The 11062-nt window shown below is 64.9% G+C and overlaps 2 protein-coding genes across 6 annotated transcripts in view; one reads left to right on the plus strand and one right to left on the minus strand.

Moving 5' to 3' along the window:
* CSNK1D (casein kinase 1 delta) overlaps nt 1-812 on the plus strand; it is a 32924-nt gene extending 32112 nt beyond the window's left edge. Inside the window, exon 10 of the mRNA XM_019465837.2 lies at nt 599-812. The gene's annotated coding sequence lies outside the window, so the exon portion shown is untranslated. The remainder of the gene's footprint in view (nt 1-598) is intronic.
* On the minus strand, nt 52-10572 carry SLC16A3 (solute carrier family 16 member 3). 5 transcript variants are annotated; one of them, XM_053893338.1, is made up of 8 exons: nt 10240-10572; nt 7592-7645; nt 7261-7490; nt 4474-4567; nt 3521-3768; nt 2921-3064; nt 1816-2574; nt 52-1109 (listed from the first exon to the last, which is right to left on the minus strand). In XM_053893338.1, exons 5-8 carry the CDS (start codon nt 3741-3743, stop codon nt 853-855), a joined length of 1383 nt encoding a protein of 460 aa, XP_053749313.1. In that variant the 5' UTR covers nt 3744-3768; nt 4474-4567; nt 7261-7490; nt 7592-7645; nt 10240-10572; the 3' UTR covers nt 52-852. The 5 variants fall into 5 exon arrangements, with proteins under 5 accessions (XP_053749313.1, XP_053749316.1, XP_053749314.1 ...); XM_053893341.1 differs by lacking the exon at nt 7592-7645; XM_053893339.1 differs by lacking the exon at nt 7592-7645 and having other exon boundaries at nt 7261-7553.
* Nucleotides 10573-11062: the final 490 nt, after the last annotated feature.

An 11062-nucleotide genomic window follows, 5' to 3' on the forward strand; every position in this document is an offset into this window, starting at 1 on the left:
CTGGGTGCTGGCCACATAGGGCCACGATCAGCCGACCGAGGGGTGAATAAATGGAAGGCAGGAAGATCATTTTCTTTAAACACACACATAGTGAACACGAATCACACGTATGTCTCCGCTGAAGTGCCCACGCCTCAAAGGGGCTCCTGGGTGCGGCCAGACCCATTCCAGCCACGGGGCCCCTGGGTGGATGCTCTGAGCCATCTGGGCTCCAGCGACACAGGGTCCAGAGCCAGCAGCACTTAGAAAGCCGACCCAGCTGACAAAGGCCAGAGCCACTTTGTAAAAACAACCAGGTCGTCTGTTGAAAAAGTGAGTTTGGAGCCAACGGTCAGACCCCTGCCCCTCGTAGAATGAGACCCCGGCTCTTTGAAGACATTCCTTCCAAGGTGGCTCCTCCCATACGCGGGTTTATTTCAGACCTTCAGAAGCGGAGGAAGGGAGGTTTGTCCCCCAACACTCGGCGAGGGGCGGGCTAGAGCGCCGTGGTGGAGGTGGGGCGGGACGGGGTGCAGCCAGCCACATGGTGGGGGGGGGGGGGTGTCTCTCCCGAGACGGTGCCGCTCCGCCCCTGACCCCGGTCGTGTTGTCTCTGAAGCATGGGTTTCTAGGTCCCTGAGCACAGCGGTGGGCACCAGGCTGCTCTGGGGTCAGCAGGCTGTGTCCTGGTGCAGACGGCTTGTAACCTCGAGGCTTGGCTCTACCACAGACCTGCTTTGGAATGACACGGTCCCCACCTCACCAGCCCCCCGAGACACACGGACGGCCCCACCCAAGCCAGTCCTGTTTGTGAAATAAACACGAGCCTTGAAGTCTCTGTCCGGTTCCCTCACCCCTGCTGGCCTCCTCGGCTCAGACGCTCGTTTCTGGGGTGTGAACCACCTCCCCGTTTTTCTCAGGCTCTGCTTTCAGGAAGTGTTCCACCTCCCGAGAGTCCACCCTCACGTCCGCGGGGGGCTTGTGGCGCTCCCCCTCCTCCGCAGCCACCTCGGGCCTCTTCTTAATGCAGAAGAAGTTGCCCAGCACCAGCACGAGGGAGGAGGTCAGCACCTCGGCCCCTGCCAGGAGAAACACGTACTGGTAGACGTGCGTCGCGTCCAGGAGCTTGCCTACAAAGGGGTGACAGCGTCAGCCTGGGCTGAAGGTCACCCCCACGGTCACCGGCTACCTGTGCACCGTTGTGCTGTCGGGGACAGCCCAGGGGCACCCTGTCCCGGCTTCTCCCTCCCCACAGGCAGCACAGACCAAGAGGCTCGGGGGAGGGTTTGGAGCCGTGCAGGTTCAGGGTGGGAGCCTCGTCTGAGGTGCCCGGAGGTATCTGGTCACACTGCCTGTCACCTGTCACCGTGGAGGCCTCTTGACCCGTGGCCTTCACGGGAACTGCCTAGGCCCCAGAAGGACCCCAGGACCCCCGAGGCACAGCCCTGGAATTCACGGGGTCCCCTGTGGGTGCGGGCCTACAGAGTCAGCTGGAGAGACCCTAGCCCACACCGTTTAAGTTTACGCCCCGGTATTTTCTCAGCCTTTGCAAAGGGTAAAAGCCCAAAGTAACCAAAGCCAACCCCCCACCTGGGCTCTGAGCTGGCCTGCATGCAGGGATAGCACCACCCTCAGGATTCGGGCACGTGCCTGCCTTTGGTCTAGGCCCGTGGCCCCCTCCGTGGTGGACCAAGCAGGTCCTCAGGAGGGGGGCATGGCTGGCGTTCACTCCTGCTGGAATACGGGTGGCCTGGCCACGTTGGTAGGTGTCCCTGCAGCCAAGAGCCCTCCCACGGTGGGTCCCCCTCCCCAGGAAGGCTGTGACCCACCACTCACCGCCCGACGGGGGCCCAATGAGCACGGCAATGGCCTCCAGCAGCAGCACGAGGCCAATGGCACTGGAGAACTTCTGGGTGCCCACAATCGCCATGAGCACCTCGAACTGCAGGGCCCCCACCATGCCGTAGGAGATGCCGAAGAAGATGCAGAAGACCACCAGGCCACCGTAGTCGCTGGCCGTGGACCCCGTGAGGTCCGTGAAGCCGTTGAAGAACATAGAGAAGCTGAAGAGGTAGACGGAGTACGGTCGCACCTTCTTAAGCCCCGTGATGAAGCCCGCGGCGGGCCGGGCAAAGATATCGATGAAGCCCAGGACGGTGAGCAGGAAGGCAGCCTGGGTGTCGGGCACACCCAGGTCCTTGGCATAGCTCACCACGAACACGGGGGGCACAAAGAGCCCCAGCACCATGATGGAGGCGGCCACGGCGTAGATGACAAAGCCACGGTCCCGGAAGACGCTCAGGTCCAGCAGCCGCCTGGCTGGCCGCTGGGGCCCGGGCCCCGAACCCGGCCGGGATGCCTCCAGGGGCCTCATGAGCGCGGCGCACACGCAGCAGTTGAGCAGGAGGCCCCCCAGGATGAGGAAGCCGCCCCGCCAGCCATAGTGGTCCTGCAGCAGCTGCCCCAGCGGGGACAGGGCGCACAGGAACACGGGGCTGCCCGCGGCCGCCAGCCCATTGGCCATGGGGCGCCTCTTGTTGAAATAGCGGTTGAGCATGATGAGGGAGGGCTGGAAGTTGAGTGCCAAGCCCAAGCCTGTGGGAGGGGCAGGCGGGGAAAGGTGTCAGCTCAGTCCTCCTGGCCCCTTGTCCCTGTCCCCCGTTTGCCCAGACACAGGCTCCGGCCTGAACAGTTGTACGTGGGGTCTGTGGGTGTCCATGCGAGGGGACCCGGTGTGCATTCAAAGCCCCTGTCACCAACTAACATGCTGGGAGAGACAGACGGGGAACGAGGGAGAGACTGGCGCCAGGGGTGGGAGGCAACCCACTGCCGCCCCCTCCCAAGAGGCCCCTCGCTCTGGATGCGCCGCCCGGCCCGTTATCTGGCCACTGAGGAGTGAGCGTGCTGTGGCCTGCCCCGCTCCCCGCTGGGCCCCACTCACCGGTGATGACGCCGGTGGTGAGGTAGAGCTGGATGATGCTTCCACAGAAGGACGCAGCCACCATGCCCAGGGATGCCAGGAGGCCACCCGCGAGCATGACGGGCCGGCAGCCAAAGCGGTTCACACACACGCTGCAGAGTGGGCCTGGGGGTGGGGGGCAGAGAGCTGGGCCTGGACTCTCCCTCCCCGGTGCCCCTTGCCCCAGCTCAGCAGACAGGCCAGGTGCCCAGGATGTGAGTCGTGCCCAGACACCTTCCCAAGCAAAGCACGGTTTGCAGCAGAATGCTCCCGGGTCGGTCTCTTTTCTGTTTGCTCTGTTTAGGCGTCGAGACCCAACTGTCCGTAAAGGACCGTTCCAGAGCCTCGTCCTCTGGGACCACGTACAGCTGTGCAGGTACAGCCTGTCGTCGGACAGGTCTTACAAAGACTTGGCCTGTGCTGGGTTTGGCCCCATGGAGAGCCACGGATTTGGGGCAGAAAGGGGCCCCCCTGGGCCCTGCCCATCTCCCACCCCCAGGCCTTCTTGCTTGTGTGCGGCTCTTAACTAGAACTGAACACGGTGAACTCCAGAGGTGACCGCTGGGCGTGACAGCCCCTCACCTGTCCCGTACAGCATGGCCAGCAGGATGGAGGAGATCCAGGCCGTGTCACTGTAGCCGATCCCAAACTCACGCATGAGCTCCTTGAAGAAGACGCTGACCGCCTTGGGGAAGGCGTAGGAGAAGCCCGTGATGACGAAGCAGCCGAAGAGGACGGCCCAGCCCCAGCCCCCATCAGGGGCCTTGATGCCGGTGGGACCCTCGTCAACCACGGCGCCGCCCATGGCCAGGAGGACAGGTTGTGCGTCCCTGAGGAAGGAAGGCAGGCTGCCTGGGTTGTCTGGCTGGGTCAGCCCCTGTGCTACCTGAGAGCCCCGCCTCCGGCCCTCACCTGGGGCCTCACCTGCACTTGGCCCCAGGCTGGAGGGTCTGGGCTGAGCGGCAGCTGCCGTGCTCCCTCCCCCGCTCAGGCCTGGCCCGCTCCCACCCAGCTGGCTCTAAAGGGCAGTGGCTTTTTTGGGCTCAGCAAGGTCTCAGGTTTCCTCCTGAGGAGGACAGACCCCAGCGGGGAAGTCAGCCCAGTGTGTCCTCTCGCCTGACCCTGTTGGGGGAGCAGCCCGCACTTCCCACCCCCCGCTGCAGGTGGGTCCTGTGAGAGGGGGCCTGGGGTGGTGTCCCTTGAGACCTAATAATCTAGGTGTGGCCAGCCGTGCACCCCCACCCCCGACCCGGGGAATGGGGCTCCCAAGTGAGAGCCTGACCAAGAGGGGCTGAGGCTTACAGGCTTTGCTGTGCAGGCGGGACTGGGGGTCGCCAGCAGAGGCCATCGGGCAGTACCACTGAGGAGGCTTCCATGCAGCCTACTGGGGCAAACCCTCAGACCTCTCTCAAGCCCAGAGCTTAGCCCCCTTGAGGCACAGGAACTGGGAGTGCCGGGGCCAGACGTCCAGCTGGAGCCCCCCGCCTCCACCTGATGCCAGGGATGAGGCTGGTGCCTTCGCCCCCCCAGCTCACCAGACAGAGGCTGGTCCCAGGAGAGCGTCTCCTCAGTGCAGGTGCTGCCCGGACCGCAGCCCTCTCCTCTCCTGCCAGCGGCCAAAGACTAGCTCTGGAGGACAGAAGCCCCAAGGGGGAGTTTGCCAGTTGCGTGGTGTAAATGCCCCACCTACACTGATGCCCAGGAGCGTCCCAACCAGATCTCACAGCCCCTGTGTCAGCCACCTGGCTCCACGCCGTCCCCTTTCCAACCTCATCCTTGACCTTGCAGAGCCCCTGGGGGGCCCATTTCTGTGTGCGAGGCATACATGGAACCTGGGACAGGACTTTGGAGTGAGGACAAGGGCCTCTGTGCCTGGCCTGTGTGAGCACAGGGTCAGCGTTGTGGGGGAGAAGCCGTGGGAAGAATAACCCTTCTCCCTGCCCCCAGCATCCGGGCCACAGGTGCTCCCTAGGATCCTGATTCAGTGGTCTGGGGGGTACTGAGGCTCTGACCCAAGGGTGTGGCCTGTGTTGGGGGTGTTTTTCAAGGACTTTCTGGGTGATTCCCAGCAGTAGCTGCTGTTCAAGAGCACCACTGTTGGATGACCAGACCCCCCCAGGAGCCAGCTGGCCATCAGGCTGATGACAGGGCTGACACAGCCCACTGGAGCAGAGCGCGGCCCGGGCCCCCACCCCGGGCTGGGCCAGAGGTCCACTCCAGTGCTTGCCTTGGCTGCCAGCTGGGCCAGGCTTCACTGCCACCAGCACTGCTTCTGGGAGACCCAAGAGAACCTTTCTTCTCTCTGGGCTCCTGGACCCCGTGCCCTTTAGGCCCACCCACCCTGCCCCGAGTGCTCAGAAGCCTCCTGGGCCTAAGAGCGAGCTGCAGGGAATTCCTGAGGCTAAGAGGGGCACAGGGGCACCCAGACCAGGGAAGCCTCCAGGCCCATGGCCTGCACAGCACCCCAGCTGGCCCTCTTGCGTATCTAAGGCATACCTGGAACCTGGGACCGGCCTCTGCCAGGAAAGTCTGGCCCCAGCCCTGGGTTCTCCCCACCAGATACCCTGTCTCAGACCTTGCAGCCATGTGCTGAGGACCGGCCGGAGGGGCAAACACATCCCACAGCCAAAACCGCAGGCCCCGGCTATTCATCACTGTCTTTAGCTTAAAAGATCCCTGAGGTACACGCAGCAGGAGAACTTAATTAAAAAACCGAAAAAAATGCACTTTAGGAATGTGTTACAATTTAACGCCACTGTTTAAGGCAGAAAGCACAAACAGCCCCAGGACAAAGGACAGCGATGGCGGTCATGGGGGCCCAGAGGAGCTGGTCATCCCCAGAATCCCGGTTTGTTTTGGGTTGTGGGCTTATGGGCTTTCACTGATTTTTAAAAATAGACCAAGTGGGCCATGCAAAGGCCAAAGAGGGATGTCTGACGCCAAAAGTTAGGAGCAGCTCAAGTCTGTATACCCAAAGTTCCAGAATACGGGGCCTCCCTCTGAGATCTTGGTTGTACTAGCCGCGCCTGGCACTCGCCAGAGGAACATGCGCCCCCACCTTAGATGGCCTGTTTTTTGCTGAGCTGCTGCCGGCCAGGGCTGGGCCCTCCCTGGAGGTTCCCTTGGTCCTCAGGAGACAGACGCTGGCCACCTGTGGGACATGGGGCATCCCCTGAACTAGCATCCAGGAGGGTGAGGGGAGCAGGGGTGCCAAGGCTTAGGTGCCAGGAGGATATGGCATGCTTTAAGACCTGTGTGGGCCAAGTGGCTGCCACGGGAGGCTTACGTGGGGAGCGTGGCCATCTCTCCCACCCATCCCTAGAGACTTCAGACACTTTCCTCCCAGCTGCCCCGCCAGCCTAGGGTGCCAACCACACTAAAATGACCCCCTATTCATTGCCCACATCAGCCAGGCTTCAAAGTGAAGTTTCTCAGCAAGATCTCAATTTGCCAGTGGGCAGTGGTGGTGGGCAAGCAGGGAAGGGAATTGGTGGGGCCTCAGTTTGGAGCAAAGGGGTTTTGCTCAGTAGGGCGTCCAGGTAGAGAAGGGGCTGGGATTTCTAAGAGCAAGATGGGTCTTGTCAACCCATAGGGGGAGGAGGGCCTGGAATGGAGGCCCCCTTGGGGGGACTGGTCGGGGACCCTCGCTGCAGTGTGCCAGGAGAGGCGGTGCCAGCACATCTGTGGGCACACACCAGCCAGCTGGACTTGTGATGACATTTACCCTCCCAGGGAAGCATGCGAACCACGTCCCCGGCCCAGAAATAACCCGCCCTCTGGACCTCAGAAAGCTGATCTCCCCGGTGGGGCATGTGTGTCCGCTCCTGGGTCAGGTGAGGCTCCAGGAGCTGCCCCCCCAATTCCCGAAAAGGTCCCACAGCCCCAGGCGGCTGGGAGCTGAGCAGAGGAAGGCCCAGAGAAGAGTATGCATGGGGGTCACTCGAACAGCCCGTTCCCGTAGACCACCCATCGGAGCTCCCAAATCCAGGCCTTCTGCCAGCTTCTCCCGCAGGGGTCCACTGGCTGGCCGGCATCCCAGTGGGTCAGGACTCCAGACCCCAGCCCCTGAGCCAGCCTGGCCTCCTGCCAGGTGTGTGCTCCAGCATCACCCCCTTGTCCGCCTGTACTCACCTGGGCACCTCCACCTGGAGGGCTGGGGCAGACTCACACAAACAGCCTGGCCTTGACCACCCCCACATCTCGGCTTCTCCCACTTCCAGAACCCCTTCTGCTGCTCCACTCCAGCCTGCAGACCCACTGCCGTCCCCAGTGAGCCCGGCCACACTCCCCATTAGGCTTCTGTAGGTGGTTCTCTCACCCACCTTGGATCCTGGGTCTCTGGCCCGTGCGCTTCCAGGGCAGGCCGTGTCCCTGAGGTTCGCTGCGGTGGCCTCCAACTCTAGAGCCTGTAGGTTCGCCTCCTGGGGAGATTGGCTAGTTAACTAGCCAGACTTCCAGTCCTCAAAGACCAGCTCCAGGCAGGTGGGGCAGGAGAGGAGCAATTGCATTCCGTCCTGGGCTCTTCCTGCACCAGGACGCCTGGGACACGCGCCTGGGCACCAAAGAAACAGCCCCGTTGTGGCTCGCACCTGGCTTCAGTTGAGCCCCAAGGTCCCTGAAGCATAGGGGGTGGTTGACAGAAGAGTGCCATACCTTCAGGAGGAGGGAGAGCCTCCCAGGCTCCCTAGCTTCCTTTCCCCGCTGTCCCTGTTGTGCAAATAGGTAACATATATCCGGATGCCTCCATCCACCCAGCGCTCAGGAAGCAACACTGGTCTGGGTGCTTGTCCGCTTCCCAGGGCTGACACAAGACCCCAGATGCCCACCTCCGCCCTGCCCCCACCTGTGGGCAGAGCTGTTGACTGGAGGGAGGTGTCTGGGGCTTTTTCTGGGGAGATGGGCCCTGAGCACTGGGTGAAGGTCTGCCCCAGGCATGACCCAAGCGTGCTAAGCCAGCCTGGGCCCTCCACACCATATCCACTGATCACGGAGTCCCCCAGGGCGCTCCCAAAGCTCTTACATCTTGCAGAGGCCAGTGGTGTGAAAACACCCTGCCCTGGGGCCAGCCCCTCTCCAACATGATGCCTCATGTGACAAGGAGGGGGCTGTGGGCTGTGGGCTGTGGTCCTGTGTATGGTTTTGGGCTCACCCTGTCAGAGCCCCCTGGTCTGGAGGGCTCAGAGTGGTGGCTAGAGCAGGCTCAAAGCAACCCCCTCTAGTCCTGAACCCTGCCCAGCCTGCCCATCACATGGCCATCTTGTCCCACTGCTCGACTCCCTGTAACCCCCACCCCCACCCCGCCCCCCAAAGCTAGTGTTTTAAGGCCAAGGCCAAGAAGGGCTCTGCACGGCCAACCTCAGTAACCAGGAGGGGCCCCTCCCATCGCCACCCTATTGGGCCTGGTGGCAGGTGGGGGTCGGGCCGACCTTGGTGGGGCTGGGCGGTCACCAGCAGGGTAGAGACAGGGAGGGGTGTGGGAAGGGAGCAAGCTCCGCCTTGCCACCCCGCTCTCGCTGGGCCGAGGGACGTGGGGGACGTGACCACGCCAAGGGAGGAGCCGCCGCCGTATTGCCTGGAGTAGGCGCTCTCCCCGTCTGCTAGTCTGCTACCGTATAGGCCAGCGCCCGGGCCGCTGGGGTCAGGGAGCCCCAGAACGGCACAGGGCGCTAGTGAGCGCCGGCGCGGAAGGAGATCCTGTGGCCCCTCCCGCGGCTCCCCCCGGGGCGGGACCGGCTTCGGTTTGCCTCGGCAGGGGCCCGGCCATGTGGGCGCTGTGACCGGCTGTGAAAGTGGACTGAGAACTCTCCCTGAAGGCCACCCCACCCCGCCCATTTCACAGATGGGGACTGAGGCCGGGAGGTCTGTCCTTGCCGGGCCGGCACCGTGAGGATCCTCAGGCCTCTCCACTCCTGTCCTACGCTTGTCCTGGCCCAGCGCACCTGAGGCCTGACCCAGAGGTGCCTCGGATGGATTGATTGCTCTGTGAGACAGTCTTCCGGCCCTGGGCCCTTGGGGCACCCTGCTGGACTCCTAACCTTAGAGTGGCACCGGCCAGGTCACTGCTGGACCCACCCTAGAGCAAGGGGGCCTGGCACAGAGGACAGCACAGCCCCCCCCCACCCCCCTTTACACACACTCCCTGGCCACTGTCCTGAAGAGCACAGACCCCCTTTTGTTGCTACCCCTCCAGACCGAGGTTGCAGCTGGAGTCAGAGCCAGGTTGCCTCCTGGGTACCAGGCCCTGCCCAAGGTCACACCGAGTCATTACAGAGCTTGCCCTGGGGCCAGGCCTCCCATTGCACACCCCAGGTCCTGTCCACACCACAGGCCTCTGGGCAGGAAGGTTCCACCCCACCTGTGCCCCTTCTGGGGGCGGGCCTCCTGCCATGGGAACAACTCCTCAGTCATGGCCCACCCACAGAGGCCCGGTCCAACCTCGAGGGCACGCTCCTGTGTCTGCTCCCTCTCACACCCAGTGTGCACTTCTGGACGTGCAGCTCAGGGCCTCTGGGATGGAAAAGCACTCTGGCCTCCGCGCTGCCCCTTTGTCCCTCATCTAGAGGCCAGGCAGCCCCAGTGGCCGTGACCTGACTGCTTCTCTTCCACTCACAGCCTGTCGTCCACTGGCCTGGTCCAGCATCCAGGCAGGCATGTTGTCAACCCACCTTTCAGATAAATAGACTGAGGCCCCGCTGGTTTTCCCAGGGGGTAGAGGTCTGGGAGGCGGTAGAGGCGAACGGGGGAGTCCAGCCTGATTCTCAGAACGGGCTCCCCACCTTTCTGCCCCGGGCCTGGCCTGGGAGTCGTCGACCCAGGGCGGGTGCCAGACGGCGAGGCGAGTGTTTGGGCGCAGGGAGAGGCGGGAGGAGGTGAGACAGAGGCCCGCGGGGCCACGGCACCGGCACCACCACCACCACCACCACCACCACCGCCGCCCAGCGCGGCGGCCAGAGCGCACGTGCTCCCCGCGCCCTCGGGAGGGGGCCCGGGCCGGCGGCAGCCCCACCAAATACCGCCCGCCGCCGTGGACCGAGCTCTTCGCACCCGCGACCCCGCTCGGCCGCCCCGCGCACCCGCCTCCGGGACAGAGCCCAGCACTCACCCCCCGCCCCAGGGCCGCCCAACGCAGGGGGCGCACGGGGGGCCGGTCCGAGGGCGCGGTGGGGGCGCGGCTGGTTCCCCGGAGCCCTTCGGTGGCGGCCGCCCGAGGCCCGGAGGGGAAGGGGCGAGGGGCGGGAGCGCCGACTCGGCCGAGGGTCCCGGCCCCGCCCCGCCCCGCCGAGCATCCGCGCCGCGCCTACCTGCCGCCGCTCGGCCGCCGCGCGCCTCTGGCCGCCTTGCCGGGGGGACTCGGAGCTCCGGCCGCTCGCGCCGCACGTCCCCCGCGCGTCACCGCCGCCTGGCGCCGCCCCTGCCCGCCCCGCCCGGACCCCGCGCCGCGCGGGAGGGGCGCCCTCAGCTCCCGACGGCGCCCGAGCTGTCTCCGGGCTGAGGGACGACCCCACCCCCGCCCCGGGCAGACCCCGGCCGGGAGGGAGATGCGCCTTCTCGCCGGGCCGGTCCCGCTCCCCCCCGCGCCCGCGGGCCGGCCCCCAGGTCTCGCCCTCCCACCCCGGAGGCGGCACCCCTGACCCTGTGCCATTCCGCCCCCCCCCTCCCCGCTCAGCTCCGGGGCGCACAGGCCTCCCTCCCCAGTCTCCCCCCCCCCCCCCCCGGAATCTCCGCCCCATCCGAACCTCGGCTTCCTCGCGGGCCGCGCCCCCCGCGCTGCCTGGGTCATCGCCGACCAGGCAGTCGACCTCCCTGAACTTCCGCTTCCCCGGGTGGCTCCGCGCCCTGCGAAGCCGGATAAAGCCGCGCCCCTCCCCTGGGGCGTCCAGGATCGCCACCCGGTGGGGTGGGACGCCGTCCCCGGCGCTCCCCATCCCCGCGCCCGCCGGCGCTCGCCCCGGCTGGTCCCAAGAAAGGTGCTTCAAGGCCCCATTATTCTTAGCTGTCACTTGGAGAGGGCTAAAGTTTGAGGAGGGGCCAAGGAGTGTGGCCGTTGGTGGCGGCCACCCAGCAGGGACCGCAGGAATACTTTCCACCCAGCCGACTTTGAAATGACACTCCAGGTCTCCTGGG

The sequence above is a fragment of the Panthera pardus genome, unplaced genomic scaffold (genome assembly GCF_024362965.1).
Source record: "Panthera pardus isolate Hobbes unplaced genomic scaffold, ASM2436296v1 HiC_scaffold_3, whole genome shotgun sequence".
NCBI classification, from domain to species: Eukaryota; Metazoa; Chordata; class Mammalia; order Carnivora; family Felidae; genus Panthera; species Panthera pardus.

Coding starts and splice junctions, on each gene's coding strand:
- SLC16A3 (XM_053893341.1), bottom strand. CDS start 3,743: ATGGGCGGCGCCGTGGTTGACGAGGGTCCCACCGGCATCAAGGCCCCT. Junction 3,065..3,520: donor GGCCATGCTGTACGGGACAG/GTGAGGGGCTGT, acceptor CCCCACCCCCAG/GCCCACTCTGCAGCGTGTGT. Junction 1,110..1,815: donor CATTGGGCCCCCGTCGGGCG/GTGAGTGGTGGG, acceptor ACCCCTTTGTAG/GCAAGCTCCTGGACGCGACG.